Source organism: Myotis brandtii, unplaced genomic scaffold, assembly GCF_000412655.1.
Source record: "Myotis brandtii unplaced genomic scaffold, ASM41265v1 scaffold581, whole genome shotgun sequence".
In the NCBI taxonomy this organism is placed as follows: Eukaryota; Metazoa; Chordata; class Mammalia; order Chiroptera; family Vespertilionidae; genus Myotis; species Myotis brandtii.
This window is the reverse complement of record NW_005370182.1, coordinates 723,291-741,517: the sequence shown is the minus strand read 5'-3', so window position 1 is coordinate 741,517 and position 18,227 is coordinate 723,291. Positions and strand designations below refer to the sequence as shown.

General features: G+C 43.9%; 2 protein-coding genes across 6 annotated transcripts in view; both read right to left on the bottom strand.

Annotated features, from left to right (window-relative positions):
• Window positions 1–9,929, bottom strand: part of TSFM (Ts translation elongation factor, mitochondrial) — an 11,308-nt gene extending 1,379 nt beyond the window's left edge. Inside the window, exons 1-5 of one of the 5 annotated variants that reach the window (XM_005879058.2) lie at window positions 9,668–9,929; window positions 9,295–9,465; window positions 8,559–8,687; window positions 7,698–7,820; window positions 1,823–1,910 (exon numbers count right to left, since the gene is read on the bottom strand). In XM_005879058.2, coding sequence (XP_005879120.1) covers window positions 1,823–1,910; window positions 7,698–7,820; window positions 8,559–8,687; window positions 9,295–9,465; window positions 9,668–9,766 — 610 coding nt within the window. In that variant the 5' untranslated portion in view covers window positions 9,767–9,929. The remainder of the gene's footprint in view (window positions 1–1,822; window positions 1,911–7,697; window positions 7,821–8,558; window positions 8,688–9,294; window positions 9,466–9,667) is intronic. The other 4 variants (XM_014550061.1, XM_005879059.2, XM_014550062.1 and 1 more) reach the window with 4 other exon arrangements.
• An 84-nt stretch (window positions 9,930–10,013) lies between these two features.
• METTL21B (methyltransferase like 21B) lies at window positions 10,014–18,085 on the bottom strand. The gene is made up of 3 exons (XM_005879049.2): window positions 17,905–18,085; window positions 17,688–17,799; window positions 10,014–11,920 (listed from the first exon to the last, which is right to left on the bottom strand). Exons 1-3 carry the CDS (start codon window positions 18,079–18,081, stop codon window positions 11,529–11,531), a joined length of 681 nt encoding a protein of 226 aa, XP_005879111.1. The 5' UTR covers window positions 18,082–18,085; the 3' UTR covers window positions 10,014–11,528.
• Between the last annotated feature and the right edge of the window lie 142 nt (window positions 18,086–18,227).

The window sequence follows — 18,227 nt, the reverse complement described above, 5'->3', positions numbered from 1 at the left end:
CAGTGGAGAGCATCGGCCTGCGGACTCAAGGGTCCCAGGTTCGATTCCGGTCAAGGGCATGTACCTTGGTTGCAGGCACATACCCAGTGGGGAGTGTGCAGGAGGCAGCTAATCGATGTTTCTCTATCATCGATGTTTCTGACTCTCTCTATCCTTCTCCCTTCCTCTCTGTAAAAAATCAATAAAATACATTTTTTAAAAAAAATTAAATAAGCTATGGTGTCACACAGATCCTGGACTCAGGTCTCAGTTCTGCCTCTTACCAGCTATATGACCTTAGGAAAGTAACTTAATGATATAATTCCATTTACTAATTTATCAAGCCTTAGTTGCTTCATGTATAAAATGGAGATACCACTTAACCTGAAATCAGGATTATTGGGAGAAATAAATAATACATATAAAAGCACTTATTATATAGTGAGCACTCAAATGCTGGCTACTGTTTTAAACATAGGCTTATGCAGCTTAAGTAACCTACCAGCCCAAGGTCACATGGCTAATACATGGCAGACTGGAATTAAAATTTAGATCTGACTCCAAAGCAATTAAGTGTTTTTACCCACCAAATTACCATCCCTCTCAAATGCCACCATAACTGACACAGACAACTCCTGATTATCCATTGTATCAGGGAAAAGTCCACAACTAAAAGCCCCAGAAAATCCAAAACCCTGTGTCATCTCATAGTTTCAACTTCCTCTCATCAAAACAAAATTTTTTTTAAATCACATTTTAAGAGGCCCTTATGAGAACCAAAAATGGATTTCAGTTTTCCCCTTTTTCTTAGGATGCTTTACTGTCTAAGAGAAGTCCAAATAAGCCAAAAGGTTGGTAAGGGTAAAAGAATAAACAAAGTGGTCTGGATAAATATCCCTGAATTAGCCATAAGTTATATATAAAAGTCACAAAAGGGAGTATCCAGAAACCAGAAAGAATCTTACTCAGCTCAAAATATCTACCCAATAGTTAATTCCCAGACATTAACAAGCGGCTGAAAAACCTAGTTCTTCCAGAATTTCTTAATTAGCTCCAAATACAGCTGTCTGCCTCGTTTCTCATCTATGACTCACTGAAACGTTATACATACTTCAAGACAACCTGATAGAAACTGATGCCTTGACTGGAAATGTAAGATGAGCAATCAATTCCCAGCAAGCTCAAACCCCAGCCTTACTTCCCTCCCTCCATCAAGGTCACCTAGGGAGAAGGTAAAATCCCCACTAGTCCCACCACAATGATCCAAACCTGGTTCCTATAGCCATGGGCTCTGAGAGACTGTACCTTCACAAGTTCAGGATCCAATGTTTTTAAAGGAGACACCAAATTCCTATAAATAATGGCCCTAAATTTTCCTGGGTCCCTTTATAAAGAAGGTGAATGACCTTTGATGTATTATTTCCCCAGAGTAGTCAACAGATGTCACAAGGCCATCTCTGCCTAAAGACATGCTTTGTTTGGTCAGCACAGTGATGCATCCAAGTGGTAAGATCATTTTATTAATTGCAAACAGATAAAAACTAAGATTTTTGTATTCAAATCTAAATTCTTTGAAAGAAGCTTTAAAATTCTGATGACACTAGCGCCCCATTTCCCCCAGGTTAACAACTGGCTAGCGCTTGGTACTGGTTCTTCAGCAGAGTGTGAGCTTTTCAGTCCTACTGCTCCCTGATGTCTAACACAATCCACTGAGCACATTCATATTATCTGATCCTTTTAGGCACATGAGCTTGTAATTCTTCATCTAGATCTGGAGGAATACCAAAGATACCAAGAGATCCAGTTCTTCATTTCTAGTTTCCAGATCCTTACAAATACTCACCAATTGCTAAGGCCAGCTGATCCTTGAGAGAGCCTTTCCTCTCAGGCCCAAAGGGAAGTTCAGAGAGCTCAGAGGAGTTCAAGAAGCCCTAAGTGCACACACACACACAAAACAAACATGAATCAGTTTTGTGCTACTCAAATTATCAAAAACGAGGCAAATATAGCTTATTTCTCAGAAAATGATATGACAACTAAATATAGCTGATATTTTCATTAAGCCAATGATGTTAAAAATTGACAACAGTTCCATTTTTTATAAATATTTTATTCTATCACTCCACTACCCCAATTCCATCCCACTCCTATCTTCTGGCCTTTTTCTTTTTAAAAAAATACATTTTGTTAGAGAGAGAGAGAAACATCAATGTGAGAGTGGAACATCAACTGGCTGCCTCCTGTACACCCCCTACCAGGGATCTAGCTGGAAACCTTTTGGTGCATGGGACAAAGCTCAACCAACTGAGCCACACCGGCCAAGCTGGCCTAACTTCTTAAAATGTAGTTTCCTAGATATCAGGAATAATATTTTCATATCAATCATAACATTTTAAAGCTTAAAAGGTTTGTGAGTCCTAGCCAGTTCAGCTCAGTGGATAGAGCATCGGCCCGTGGACTGAGGAGTCGAGGCTCCATCAGGTTAAGGGTACGGACCTCAGTTGCAGGCTCGATCCCTGGCACCAGTAGGGGTGCATGCAGGAAGCAACTAATCGATGTGTCTCTCACATCGTGTTTCTCTCTCTCTGTCTCTCCTCCTACCTTTTACTCTCTCTAAAAAAATCAATGGAAAAATATCCTTGAAAAAAAAAAGAAGGTTTGCAGATTGTTTGAATGCATAATAGTACAAATTCAAAGGAGGAGAACTGGACAATAGCTCACAAAACTACAATCCTATTTCTAGGAATTTACCCTGGCAATACACTTCCAATAATATGAGTGTACATATTCAGTGAGCAATTATGTCTAATAATAAAATACTGGGAACAGCCTAATGCCTAAACCTAAGAGAAGACCGGTTGAATAAACCACAGCTCAGCCATACAATGGTATACTATGCAACTGAAAAAAGAAAAAAAGGAGAGCTCCATGAGCTGCTATGCAGTATTTCTAGCTATATTAAATGAAAAAAATAAATTTAAAGAGCATATACAAATTATACCACCAGTTGTATAAAAGGTATTTTTTGTTGTTGTTTTTTAAATTTATTGATTTATTATTAAGTTTTATTAAAAAAAATTTATTGAATTCAGAGAGGAAAGGAGAGGGAGAGAGAGATAGAAACATCAGTGATGAAAGAATCATCGATTGGCTGCCTCCTGCACACCCCCTACTGGGGATTGAGCCTGCAACCTGGGCCTGTGCCCTTGACCAGAATCGAACCCAGGACCCTTTAGTTTGTAGGCCGACACTCTATCCACTGAGACAAACCAGGCAGGGTGTGTAAGAGGTATTTGTATAAATATGCTTATTTTTGTGAAAAGACATAAAGGATAACCATAAACCAATAAATCTGCTTATCTATAGGAGTGGATAGGAAATGGGGTAGAAAGGAGACAAGAGGCAGTAAGGTGTGTGTGTGTGTATCATAATTTTAACTTTCAGAACCTTGTTAATGTGTTACACATTCAAAAATTAAATTAACAAGGTTTTGGAGTGAACATGAAAATTGATTAAAAGGAAACATAAGACTAACTGTATTTCAAATGAACAACATAACCTCATGGGGTGTGTGTGTGTGTGTGTGAATAATCCAAGTAACTTTCAATATAGTTCTTTGACCACATAACTTCAATGTAAAGACAAAAAGAACATCAAAGAAATCTTGAACTCCTTAGCAAGTTTGTTATTTGCAGTGGTCAGGTATAGTAACTCTGGAACAATTTGGTGTGTATTATAACATCGAGTAAATAAGTAAACATATCAAAGTTGCTAGGAGCCAATGTACTCACTATGAGAAAGGGAAGATAAAAAGACAGAATGGGGGAAGAAAAGAAAGAACCCTGTGGTGCAGGACTAGAATTGAACTATAAATTCTAATCTACACACACACACACACATACATCCTGTCTGCTAAAAGAACGGAGAAGCAATGACATCTCAGTAGAAATAAATATACCTAGATCTTGGTTTCTCAAAACCATTCCCCTATTAAAAGAGATCAGATTCCTTAGAGAAGTAAATAATTCCATGTTTGGAGCAAGGAAAGCATGACATAAGTCCAGAATATCTTGTATGCCAAAAAAGTAAAGAAACACTCATAAAATAATGAGGATATATCAAAGGACAATGGAGCCAGCCTGCACAGGTTTGCCTTGCACTAGCCAAATCCAGGAATAATTTGAGCATCAAAATAAATAATGCTTTAAAAACCCTCTTGATTTACATTTCGAATTCCCCACTCTGCTATCAAATGCCGAGACACCCAAATTCTTTTGAGAATATTTTTAACCTTTCAAACATTTTAACCTCCAAGCATATTTATAATGCTATTCAAACTTTTCTAAAGTCTAAACAAAGCAGGAACATTTTCTTTTGCCTTTTTTTTTTGAGAGGTAAATAACACTAAAGCAAATTTCTAGCAAAGAGATGGAACCATAACAGCAGGACAATATTTTTCTAACTATAGATTTTCATATTTGATTGGATGTAATAATTGCTATGATCAAAGATGGTTGGGGAATGCTGGATTAAACAGATTTCTTACTGCAGAACCACTCAGAGATCTGAAATGTGTTAGCAGGCATGGAATCCACCAAAAATAAATGTATAAATAAATAATTATACAATGAATTGTAGCTTGCTGTATAAAGTAAGAATCCATGAATCAATGTTGCACTAAACAAAGGGAGAAGTTTCTTACAGTAGAATGTCAACAAAATTAATATATATAAAACAAATTATAAGTTAAAAACATTACCCTTATGCAGCTATCACAGTAAGAACTGATCTGCCAAGAATCATCAATGGATGCTAAAACTATTAGGCAAAAGTGTTGTGTGTGTGTTGTTGTTTTAAATATATTTTTATTTCTTTCAGAGAGGGAGGAAGGAGGGAAGGGAGACAGAAACATCAATGATGACAGGGAATCATTGACTGGCTACCTCCTGCACGCCCCACACTGGAGATCGAGCCTGCAATCCGGGCAAGCGCCCCAATCAGGAATCGAACCATAATCTCCTGGTTCATAGGTCGACGCTCAGCCACAGGCTAAGGTTTTTTGGAAGCTGGATGTTTATACAGTCTCAAGGAACCTACCATACAGATAAGTTGTTAATTACAAAGAGGAACATGGTAACTTCACAGTGGAGAAATCTGGCAGAAACTATCTTAACCCCTAGAGTGCCGGGGAGCGCGACTGCGCTCCTCCTGTCTTTCGCCAAAAGTGCCGGGAGCGCTATCATGCTCCTCCTTCAGTGTCCAGTTCTAAGTCTGCTTTTATTAGTGATGATGATATTGCTAAATATGTCAATTCTTGCTGTGAAGATGACGATTTTGTGTAAGATATTGAATATGTAACTTCATTTACTTGCGATTCATAATTTTTTTCCTAAACTGCTATAGAATCAGCAAAAATGCCTTGGCAATTTTAGCATAGTTCCTAGGATATTGGTTGGCACTCAAAGGGTTAACCAAGAGATCAAAATTAGCATCAGTAATGGGACCAACAGTTATTATGTACCTCCTGATATGATGTTCTGAGAAACATACAGGATGATTTATTTACTATTCCCTCAAAAATCCATATTGGCCCTAGCTGGTTTGGCTCACTGGATAGAGCGTCGGCCTGCGGACTGAAGGGTCCCAGGTTCGATTCCGGTCAAAGGCATGTACCTTGGTTACGGGCACATCCCCAGTGGGAGGTGTGCAGGAGGTGGCTGATCGATGCTTCTCTCTCATAGATGTTTCTAACTCTCTATCCCTCTCCCTTCCTCTCTGTAAAAAATCAATAAAATATATATTTTTTTAAAAATCCATATTGTGAGTCTAAATAAGAAGAAACATCAAACCCAAATTAAAGGACATTCTATAAAACTGTCCTGTACTCTTCAAAAATGTCAATGTAGTCTGGCTGGTGTCGCTCAGTGGTTGAGCGTTGACCCATGAACCAGGAGGTCATAGTTCAATTCTCGGTCAGAGCACATGCCTGGGTTGGGGCTCAATCCCCAGTGTGGGACATGCAGGAGGCAGCCGATCAATGATTCTCTCTCATGATTGGTGTTTCTATCTCTCTCTCTCCCTCTCCCTTTCTCTCTGAAATCAATAAAAATATATTTAAAAAGAAAAAGTAAATGTAATGAAAGATAAAGAAAGGAAACTGAACAGACATGATAACTAAAAATCGCATTGGTAAAAATAGATATATACAAACTGATAAAGCAAATGAGGCAAAATGTTAACAAAAGGTGACTCTGGATAAAAACCCACCATAGTTTACTGTAGAATACTGGCAACTTTTCTGTAAGCTTGAATTTTTTTCAAAATAAAAGTTTTAAAAATTAAAGACCAAAAGTGGAAAAAAGGAAATAAAGCTAAAGGAACTAAAGTCTCTTATTACAGATAATGAAACAGAAACACAGTACAGTAAATGAATGGCTCAGGGTTACAAATAGAATCAATGGCAAAGTCAAGATTAGAATTTATAGTTCAAGTGAATCATCTACTCAATACAATTCTAAAAAATAATCTCAATGCAATTTTCTGTATAATGTGACTATTTAATGCCAATAACAATCAGCATTTACCATGAGATCTCAAGAAAAGGACAAATAGGAAGAGAAAAATGGTAGTACTAAATTTTTTAAAAATTGTGCAACCAGTCGGTTTATTTTTGCCTTGAATCAAAGGCTTTAAAAAAGCTTGAATCAAAGGCAAATATATCATTCCTTCCTTGATCCTTCTATGAACAAAAATAACCTTATTCTTCTAAATTATGCCTTCTCCAATATCTTTTGTTTGTTTGTTTTGTTTTGTTTTATACAGAGAGGAAGGGAAAGGAAAAGAGAAAGTATTTACAGAAACATTGCTGTGAGAGTGGAACATCAATCTGCTGCCTCTTGCACGTCCCCTACCAGGAATCAAGCGGAGAAACTCAGGCATGTGCCCTGACCAGGAATTGAGCCTGTAACCAACGTCTTGGTGCATGGGACGACGTCCAACCCATCGAGCCACACAGGCCAGAGCTCCAATATCTTTATTTAAGAATCCTTTCCTCAGGTCAGATTTCTGAATACAAGTCTGCACCTGATTTGACTGACTCCACCCCACTGGCATTCATTCATTCATTCAACACAGATTTACTGAGCCTCCGCTAAGTGCTGGGCCCACTTCTCTTTCACCAGAGACATAGTAGTGAAAAGACAACTCCCCTGCCTCACGAAGCTTGTGTTCTATTGGGAAAGACAGACACATATGTGTAAGTAAAAATGTAAAACATAGCCCTGACTGGTTTGGCCCAGTGGATAGAGCGTCGGCCTGTGGACTGAGGGGTCCCAGGTTCGATCCCGGTCAAGGGCATATACCTTGGTTGCGGGCACATCCCCAGTGGGGAGTGTGCAGGAGGCAGCTGAATTGATGTTTCTCTCTCATCAATGTTTCTGGCTCTCTGTCCCTCTCCCTTTCTCTTTGTAAAAAAATCAATAAAATATATTTTTTTTAAAAAATGTAAAACATAAGCACTATAACAAAAAAATGTTAATGAAATAAGTGGACAGACCACAGGAGAAAGGGTACACCTCTCCAAAGAGATAACATTTAAGCAGAGACAAGAAGGGAGACATGAGGCTGAAAAAGCAAACAACGAAGACTCTAAAGAGGGTAGGTGGAGTGGAACAAATCCAGCATGTTGGAGACAACACATTGGAGACCCCAAAACTCACTTTACTGTAAGTGGAAAGTTGATCCTTTAGGCTCTGACAATGCAACATGGTTCCAAGGGCTACTTGCTGGACCAACTGTTGAAATTTTAGATTTCTTGCAACAAAATCTGTCTCACAGTTTACCTGTAGGAACAAATTGATGTTGCTGTATAAGCTATTTACTGATAGTTTCCACAAGTGCCTTAAGGTTGGAGAGTAAACAAGGTACTGACAGAACAAGCTGCAGACTCAACAAAGCAGAAAGAAATGACCCCAGAACTTTAAATCTGCATTTCCTCTCCTAGCTGAGGCCAAAAGTGATTCCTGCCGCATCCCTTAGTTAGCAATGACTTGCACATTCAGAAGATGGCCCCCAATGTCCCCAAAAGACTCACTCGCCGTGGCTGCGTGCCTTAATCAACTGATTCTCCAGCCTCTCCAACTACAAAACAGTTTTGTTATCAGCTTATTTATCTCCTTCTCTCACTCTAAACTCTAATCCCACTCTAATCCAAATCTGATTCTTCATTAATTGTGGCCCCCAAATTCTAAAACAGCTACTCTCTATCCATCAACTAATTAATATAATTTCTAGCTTTAAAATCAAACTGTTCCAAGAAACAATCAGTGACAAGGTATAAGGCTACACCAGACTGACATTTAGGAGTAATATTCTAGACTGCTAGGTCTTTTCTCATCAACACACCTGTGAATTTCTATACTTAAATGAATATACAGCTAGCAACTGCGGTCTCATGGGTTCAATTCAACTACCCTTTGCGGCTCTCAAACACCTATTCTTTCAGAATGCCAACAGTCTACCACAAAGCCGTACACTGAAGGGGCAGCTGTTCCTGGTATTTGGAATTCTGGACATCTCACCTCAACTAACACAGTCGAGTTTCCTTCCTGCAGCAGCCCGATCAGACCTTCTTTAGTCTTCCTCCCATGGAGCTTGGCAGCTTTGCCCCAGCCCTCCTTCTGGGCCTGCTCATGAAGCCAGCTCTCTGCCTATAAATTGAAAAGGAAAAGGGCAGATGACAAAGTCACAGAATTTAGAACTGAACGGGGCTCTAAACTATGTTCAGGTCCCCTGACTCCTCCTGCTTCCCTTCAATCCCATAAGAAAAACTGGAGTATGGCAGTCTATGGCTACATGCCAAACACCCAGCATTGTGCCTGGTGCTTTGGATAAACCTAATCCTCACCACGACCCTACGGGGCGGATAGTAGTATTTTCACTGTGTATATATACAAGAGCAATGCAACTCTGAAAGATTAAGTGAGATGTCCAGGGTCACAGGGGTAGCGTTGAGGATTTTAATCCCGGTCCGTCTGACTCCAAAGCTCACACAAGCCCTTTCAGCTCTCAGCAGCAGGAAGCAGCATTGCCGTTTTGCAAGATGTAAGGTTTGTTAAGCCTGGGATCCTGAATCAATTGCTTCCCAATAGGACGGAGTCAACGGCTGAGGCTGTCACTTAAGTCAGAATCCTACCTAGAGGTCGGCGTTAGGAGTCGCTGGGCAGAAGTCTGACTTCCACGCTCCCCAGCGCGACCGCCTGGAGAGACGGACCTCCGCCCCAGGCCCGTCCCGGTCCCCTGCCCGCCCCCGCACACCTGTCTGAGATCCCCGCCGCAAGTCTCCAGGGCTTTCTTGCAGTTCACAAAGGAATAGCCCGTTTTCCGCCGCAACTTCATGAGCAGATCCTTGCTGGAGGCCGAGGACAGCCAGTGCCCCGCGTGAAAGGTGTGCCATGGCTGCGGCGACTGAAGCGGAAGGGGCCCTGCCTGGAGGGGCAAGAAAAAGGGGTGAGAAGCAGAACTCGGCGAAGTGTTGCGGGGGCCGAATGCACGTCCGCAGCGAGGTCACCTGGGGAGGGACTGGGGCCCGGGGAGGGGGGAAGGCAGCGGCGGAAGCTGGACCGCGAAGAGGCCAGGAGGTGGGGGAAAGGGTGGGGTGCAGTCTGAAAGGGGGTCGGAGGTAGGGTACCCGGGAGACCTGCTTTCCTTGCGGGGGGCCAAGACCCCTCACCGGACAGCCCCCGGTCCGCGCGACCAGACAGAGGCGCAGTGACCGCAGCAGCGACATCTCTCCGGCCGCCGCACGTTGCTGCGGGTCTGGCGCACTGATGAGGCCACGGGCCTACGGCGTGGCGGCAGGGCCAAACCTCTCCGCCGGGATGTGCCGAATGGGATGCCGCCACCTGCTGGCCGGAGGGCGCACCCTCACCTCCCCCACTGGGCTTATTGAGATGACTTTTCAGAACGGAATTGCTACCCCCAGGTGAAATAGGAAACCAGCAGACAAAGTCGTCACAAAGTAACAATACAAGACATGTGGTAACACTTTGTTTCTTTATTTCCAATGCTCTTTCATATTCAGTATCCATTTATGAATCAAGACAAAATTGTGAGGTAGGTGGGTGGGTTTAGAAATTTGCCAGAGGTCACCTGGGAATGGTAGGGGCATGGTCCCTTCAACAAACTCAATAAATATTTGTTGAATGAGCAAAATATTTATTGAACACTAAATAAACATAAGTGTTCCAGGAACTATGCTAGGCTTCAGGGAATTAGAGTAATAAACTACAGCCCTACCCTCCCACGCAATCTAACGGTGAGAAAATAGGGAGCAGACACATGACCACCCAAGACAAGGTAAGTCTCATAAGATGAACAGTTAAAGGGTGTCAAAGGAGAAAGAAATCACATCCCAACAGAGGGCTCAGGAAAAGCTTTTTTTCAGGATAGAGGCTAAGAGTAGTGAAGATTTTGACCGATAGAAATAGCCCTTCCAGGGAAGGAATCATCAAAGAGAATGAAGAAAGAAGTCAGGGAAGCTTGGTGTGGATTTAGGGAACAAAGAGAAGACTTTTGGCCCGAGGTTGCAATACATTTGGAAACAAGCAGGAAATGAAGTAGAGGGTGATTTGGGATTACAGAGGTAACTAGGATAGACTGAGTACCAAGCAAAGGAGCTTACTCTTGCTTCTGTAGGCAGCAGCAGAAGCAAATCAGGGATGCTTTTGGGAAAGTTGGAGGCCAGGAGGCCAGAGGAAGTGATATGTGGCCCAAGGAGTAAGGATAGCCCCAGTCAGAGTTACCACAGTGGGAAGAGAAAAGAGATGAAGGCAAAACACATTAGGAAGGAAGGACTGACAGGGTTTAGACACCTAAAGAAAAATAAAGAGAAGAACCAAGTACTTAGCGATCAGGACCCCGACTCCAAAAAAGAATGAAGAAGGTACAGGCCAAAGGACAGCTCTGCTTCCTACCCCCAGCTTCAGGCCTGGGAGGACCTGACCCAGTTAGAGCCATGGTCCCACCAGACTATCTCTAGAAGCAAGAAGTGGGTGGTCTGAGGCTTCTTACTTCCCCGCACCCCAACAAAAGCCTGAGTTCTTTGGATGTAGAAGAGATCTTTAATGCTCGTGTTTCTTTCCCTTAAAAAAAAAAATTCCAGTAGAATCTGGCCAAATACATATATTCTGTATAAAAAGACAATAGCAGGACTGGACGTGATCAGTGACCGTCTCTCTGCAGCCACTGTTCTCACATCTCATTTACCTCCCCTTCCCCTAAAAACCCTGGATACCCTCCCATCACCATCCTTTGCTGAGAACAAGAGCTAGGAACGTCCTCTGTGCTCTAATACAGCGCTGCTAGGGCTCTAGGATTCGTAGCCAGCAGGCACCTCCCTGTACCTGCCCAAGAGTACCTGGGGAAACTAAGAGGGAAGGAGGAGAGAGAGAGGCAAGGGAAATCCGTCCTTTTTGGTCCTTGTTTCTGGCTTTGGAGATATGGCAGTTCCTTCATTAGGACAAGGGGTCCGGAGAAGCAGAAGGATGACATCAAACAGGTCTTCGTTCCCTGTGCCTGGCCCTATAGATGTTGACATTCTCATCCTCATCCCGCTGGGCCAGCTCCAGTTGGAAATGCTGGGGCAGGAGGTACTGAAAGAAGCTCTCTGTCCCATGCTCCTCTCTCATCTTGGAGGCCAGATAGATGGTGCCATGGGGCCCGCACAGGTGTTGGAGTGTCCCCAGCAGCAGTGGGAAGGTGGACTCCAGATACACAATATCAGCCCCCAGCACCAGGTCATAGTCGCCAGGGAAGACATGCTGGTCAATCCCCCAGGACAAAGCGCGGACCTGGGCCCGGCCTCCAGCTGGCACGTTGGCCTGGACGTTGCCCTGGATCTGTTCTAGGGCCAGGGGCAGGTCAGTGATGGTAACATCCCCCCCTGAGAGAGAGAGGAAGGAGGAGAAATGAAAGTCAGAGGGACCAACAAAGGGGTCTCGGCTCCTGCCCAGAAGGTCCAGAGGCCTCAGAGCCTGGAGGACAATGTCTTGACTGTCGAAGTCCACTCTTTGGCTTCAGTTGCACTAACCTCCACCTTACCCACCGCCATTCTCATTACTCTACATTCTACAACATCAACATTCTCTCTGAGCTAATCTTCAACCTCTCTGCTCAAAACACAACAGTCATATGTCAGCAGAAGCCTGGGCAGCACTAAGCTAGAGATGGGCTATGCACCCACCCCCTACTGCCTCGGACCAGCTGCAGAGGCCTGGAAAGCTTCCCAGAAGACGTGCCCTCAGTGAGCCTTAAAGGACAAGTCAGGTGGAGCTTTCCACACAGGGAACTAAGAGTACAAAGGCCTGGTGGTGAGAGCATGGAGTATTCAAGGAAGGCTGGATCTTAGATAATGTGGAAGGGAGGAGAAAAGTGTCAAGACATGAGAGTAAAGGGAAAAATGGTGACATGCTAAGGAGATTCAGGCTTGATCCTAAGGGCAATAGGTTTTTTGTTGTTTTTAAAAATATATATTTTTATTAATTTCAGAGAGGAAGGGAGAGGGAGAGAGACATAAACATCAATGATGAGAATCACTGCATGCCCCCTACTGAAGATCAAGTCCGCATCACTGATCAGCTGCCTCCTGCATGCCCCCTACTGAAGATCAAGTCCGAAACCCAGGCATGTGCCCTTGTCCGGAATCGAACTCGGGACCCTTCAGTCTGTAGGCCGACACTCTATCCACTGAGCCAAACCAGCCAGGGCAGCGCAATAGGTTTTAAATATAGAAGTAGTGGGGTGCAGATAATCAAACTAGCATCTCAGAAAGCTTCATTCATGCAATAAATATATGCATTGAGCATCTAAGTTCTGGGGCTACAGCGGTGAGCAAGACAAAACCTCAGTCTTCCTAGAGGTAGAGACACACTAAGTACTGCAAGACTCTTTAATCATAACCATGATGACCATTATAGAAACAGCAAGTATTAAGAATTCATTCATTCATTTATGTTGATTATGTGCCTGTATGCCAGGTGCTGCAAACACAGCAGTAAACCAATCAAGAATCCCACTGATGGAGCTTACAGTCTAGTGGCAAGAAATAGACAACAAACAAAACATAAAATACACTGCACCTGAGATAGTAGTGAGTGCTGCGGTGAAGGGTGCATCAAGCAGGGGAGGAGAATAAGAACTGCTTGCGGGACAGGCAGGGAATGTAGTTTTCAACGGGATGGTTAGGGAAAGTCTTACTGAAGAGATGCATTTGGGCAAAGAAAGATGGAAGTGACGGAGCAAACCACATGGATCTCAGGCTAAAATGTACCAAATGAGGGACCACAGAGTGCAAAGACCTTGAGGCAGGAGGTGCCTGGCAGGCCTGAGGAGCAGCAGGAAGGCCAGTGGCTGGAGCAGAGTAAGTGAGGGAGAAAAAAGTGGGGGCCGGATTCTAAACAGGGCCTTTTCAGGAGACTGTAAGAAATTTGGCTTTCACTCTGGCTGAGATAGGAGGCTACTGGATAATTTTAAATGGAAGAAGGAAATACAGTGAGTTATGCTTTTAAAGGATTACTCTGGCTGCTGGGGTGAGAAAAGACAGCAGAGTGGCAAGGTCAGATGCAATGATGATCATGGTTTGAACCAGGGCAGTAGCAATGTCTAACAAGTGGTCGTATCCTGAATATATTTTAAAGGTAGTCAACAGAATTTGCTGACAGATTAGATATGAAATGAGAGAGAGAGAGAGAGAGAGAGAGAGAGAGAGAGAGAAATTGAGCCTGGCACTAAGATGTTTAGCCTGACCAACTAGAAGACTGAACTGCCATTCATTTAGATGAGGAAGATTGCAGGAGGAGCAGGATTGGGCAGGAAGATCATGAGTCTGTTTCTGGACACATTAAATTTAAGATGTCCATCAGACAAGCACATGATATCCCAGGAGAGGAGATTACACAAACAAGTCTGAACAAGGTAGAAATGGGCCAGAGAGTCATCAGCATAGAAAGGGTATTTAAAGCCATGACATGATAGGATTGCTTGCGAGTGAGAGCAGGCAGAACAGGGAAGGGCTCACAGCACTTCTCCTGAGCCCTGGGACACTCAAATTATCAGTTGAAAAGGAACCAACAAAAGAGAATGGAAAAGAATACCAGTGAGGTGGGCAGAAACTAGAAGAGTGGTGCCCTGGAAACCAAAGGAAGTGCTTCAAGGAGGAAGAAGAGTCAAATCCTGCAAAGTTAAGAAAGGTGGGCTCATAACTGACTCCTGTGTTTAACTGCATGGAGTTGGGAATGAAGCTCACAGCTGGGATGGATGGGGCTCGGAGGGGGTGTCTCAAAATGGGCTGAGGAAATAATAGCAAGAGGGGAACTACAGACAGGGAATGTTAATTCTTGAGGAATTTTGTTATAGAAGAGAAATGGGGTAGTGCCTGGAGGGGTATGTAGAATCTAGAGTTTTTCTGAAATAGGAGAAATCACAATATATTTTGTACATTAACACACACAAACATACAGAGAGAGAGAGAGCGAGAGAGAGAGAGAGAGAGAGAGAGAGAGAATGAACCAGAGAGAAGGAAAATCTGATAATTCATGAGAGATGTGGATGGAGAAGTGTTTACTGGAACAATATCTTGGAATAGATGAGAAGGTTTGGTGTCTCCTGAAAAGTGGAGAGCTTGACCTTAGCTAAGAGCATAACAGTCATTCATGGTACACACACTATAGGAGAGAAGGTAGCACATACAGACCCAGATACAGGTAGGTGAGTAGATCATGTGGACTTTTTCTATGAGAAAATAGAAGCAATCAGAAGAGATAGGAAACAAAGTCATCAGCTAAGAGTGAAGACAGGGGAGGAAGCATTTGGAGGTTTAAAGGGCAAGAAGGTAAGAATCAGATGTTTAGGAGAGGTGAATAAGTGAACGAGGGAGGTGCAATAGGCTAGCTGGGTAGCACTTAAGGATGCACCTGAGGTTAGTAACAAATTTAAAATGAAACCAGCCAGCACATTTGTGTATACACTAGGAGAGCCTAAGCTAGCCTGGGGTGGCAGTGTCAAGGAGGCTTGAGCACTAAAGGATGTGTATGCATGAACCAGCTGGCACAAGGATTTAAGGCACAGAGCATAGCCTGTGTGAAGGCTCCACGGAAGGAAACATCAAGATAGACCTGAGGCCCTGGCCTGGTAGCTCAGTTGGTTAGAGCATCATCCTGATATGCCAAGGTTGCAGGTTCCATCCCTGGTCACAGCACATACAAGAATCAACCGGTGAATGGATAAATAGGTGGAACAACAAATCGATGTTTCTCTCTCTCTCAAATCAATAAATAAAAAAATTTTTTAAATCAACCAATGGCCCAGCCTGTATTGCTCAGTGGTTGAGATCGACCTATGAACCAGGAGGTCATGGCTCGATTCCTGGTCAGGGCACATGCTTGATCCTCAGTGGGGGACATACACAAGGCAGCTGATCAATGATTCTCTCTAGGACTTGTATGCATGCATATAAGCCTAACCAATGGACACAGAGAGTATGGGGATGAGGGCATGTGCTGGGGGGCAGAAGTGGCTAGGGAAAGGTCAATGGGGGGGGGGGAAAGGGACATATGTAATACTTTTAACAATAAAGATTAAAAATAACTAACTAAATAAATAAAAATAAAAATCAACCAATGAATGCTAAGTGGAACAACAAATCAATGTTTCTCTATCCCTTCGTGTCTCTCTCTCTCTCTCTCTCTCTCTCTCTCTCTCAATTTTTAAAAGCCCTCTCCCTTCCTCTTTCTCTGAAAATCAGGCAAAAATATTTTTTCAAAAAGAATAAAATCCATTTAAAAAAGAAAAAAGACTTGAGGAACTGACACAAGGGTAACAGGTAGCACAAGGCTTAAGGAAGGGGAGGGAGAGGTACAGAAAGAGGCTAGAGAGGGAAGTCAGACCTTGGAGGCCATCTAAACATAGTGGTCCCATTCTGAAAGCAACAAGAAGCTAGTGAAAGATGGAAGTGTGTGTGTGTGTGTTGGGGTGGGGAGGAGTAATAACAGTTACATTCTGGAAAGATCACTCTAACTGTTGGGTGGAGTATGCAGAGGTATAGGCGGCAGCAACGAGTTGAAGCAGGAAGACCAGTTTGACTAACTGTGGTAGTTCTAGGCAAGTAATGGTGGTGGCACAGACTGGGGAGCTGTCAGTGTCAATGGGAAATATGACATGTAAGATCCTATTAACCTATGTCACCCCAATAAATAAAGAGATTTAAAAGATTTTTAGGAGATAAAATCAATAGGACTTGAATAATAGATATGGGGGTAAGAAAAAGAGATGTGTCCAAGGTGCTGTCTAGGTTTTCCACTGGGTGTGATTCATGGAGATGGAGAAGTCTGAGGAAGAAACAGGTTTGGTGGGGGAAGGTCATTAGATCAAGTTTGGGCACGCCAAACTTCCCCACCTAAAAACTCTAATGAAAATCTAAGGAAGAGATGGCAGTAGTTTGAACTAAAGATGGTGGAAGAGTGGACACCTGGGTAAGCATTAAGGACCTATGACCCAGAGGAATGGCTGATGGAAGGAATAGGATTAGGGACAAGATGACAGATTTCTGACTTGGCAGCTCAAGAAGGGTCCAAGGAGAAGAAACCAGCCTAGGAGCAAGTGAAAGTAGGTGTCCCCAACCATGTTACATGCCTTTCTCCACTGTTAGCATAACTGCCCATCTCTCATTCACCCATCCTTCATGGAAAACTACTGCTGACACTCCTTCAGCGCTTTCTGAGCCTGCTGTGTTCATGCTGCTCACCTCTTTCCCGTCCAACAGAGCTTCTCTTTGGAAACCAGGGAGACATGACAAGGGAATGTCCACTGCCCCTGTGCATACCTCACCAGAGTTCTTGTACTGTAACTTCTTCCCTGTCCTCCTCGCTAGCCCATGAGCTCCTCGGGGAGAGGAAACCTGTCTTGCTTGTATTCCAATAGCTAGCATGACTCCTGGCACATAGAGAACTCCAAATACACGTTGGTTGAATGAACAGAATGAGTGCCTGCCTCTTAAAGACTTCCCTCAATGTTAATCTGCATTTCTAGGGAGATGACATTAGAAATGTTTTTAAACGAGTGTTTCTGGTGTGAGGTTTTCCCTGACTATCATATTATAAATTAAGGGACTGTTCCCTTTGCAGTTTTTGGTTCTTGACAAAAGTGAAGCAAAGTTTTCCTTACCTTTTCCTTTTTCAAGTCTGTGGTGCCTAATTCCTACCCCATCCCACAGAACACACCCTAACCCTCAGAAAGTCTTAAGCTTTCTCCCAAGCAACCAAAACCTGAAAAATCTAAAAAACAAAAACAAAAAACTTTTAAACCCCTCAGAGTAAAGTCAGAAAGCACTCATGAGGTTTAATACCAACAGGTTACTTCCCCTAGATATCCCCAAATATGCATCCTGCCAGAAGACCATGTCCAAAGCCAAGGAGCTTTTAAGGGAGTCTTGTCCATGAAATCACAAAAAGGAAAAAAAATGTAGAAAACTCCCTTCTATTAAGGCCTGCCCGGTCAATGAGCGCTGCCTTCCACACAAAAACAGGTATAAACAAAGGGGGGGGGGGGGGGGGGGCGTCCCAAACCATTCCCCTCTCCCGAGGATCCAGCAAGTGTCCATCTCTCCACATTCCCGCCCCCACCCCCACCCTCTCGGGACCACAAAGCTCACGCACCCTGCAGCGCTGCCAAGATCCCCACGATGCCGGTCCCCGCACCCAGTTCGATCACCTTCTTGTCTCGGAAATCCACATTTTGATTTTCGAAATAGTTGCACAGGCTCAGAGCCTATAAGAGAAAGAAAGACCGTCGCGGGGATCGCTCCATATGGCAAAGGGCGAGTCCGGGTCTGGCGCTCCCGTGGGCCCGCGCCCGGGGCCGCCCACTCCTCACCGCATCCCACACGCGCGCGGCCACCCCGAGGCGGGACCCGAAGTTCTGCGTGATGCTCAGCACGTGCCCACAGAAACAGAAGCGGCTCTTCTCCGAGTAAGAGTCGGCGAAGAGCCCGACCTCCCGCGGGAACACCGATTCGGGCTCGGAGGCAGGATCTGGACGGAGGTCCGCCATCAGGTCCCACGCTGGCTGCCCCGTGGCCCCGAGCCCCGCCTCCTGAGTCTGCCCTCCTCCCTGCAGTTGGACTTCCCGGACGTGGGATGAGGAGCTACCCTCCCACTCGGGTCCCCAGCCCACACCCGCGGGACTCACTCCAGACC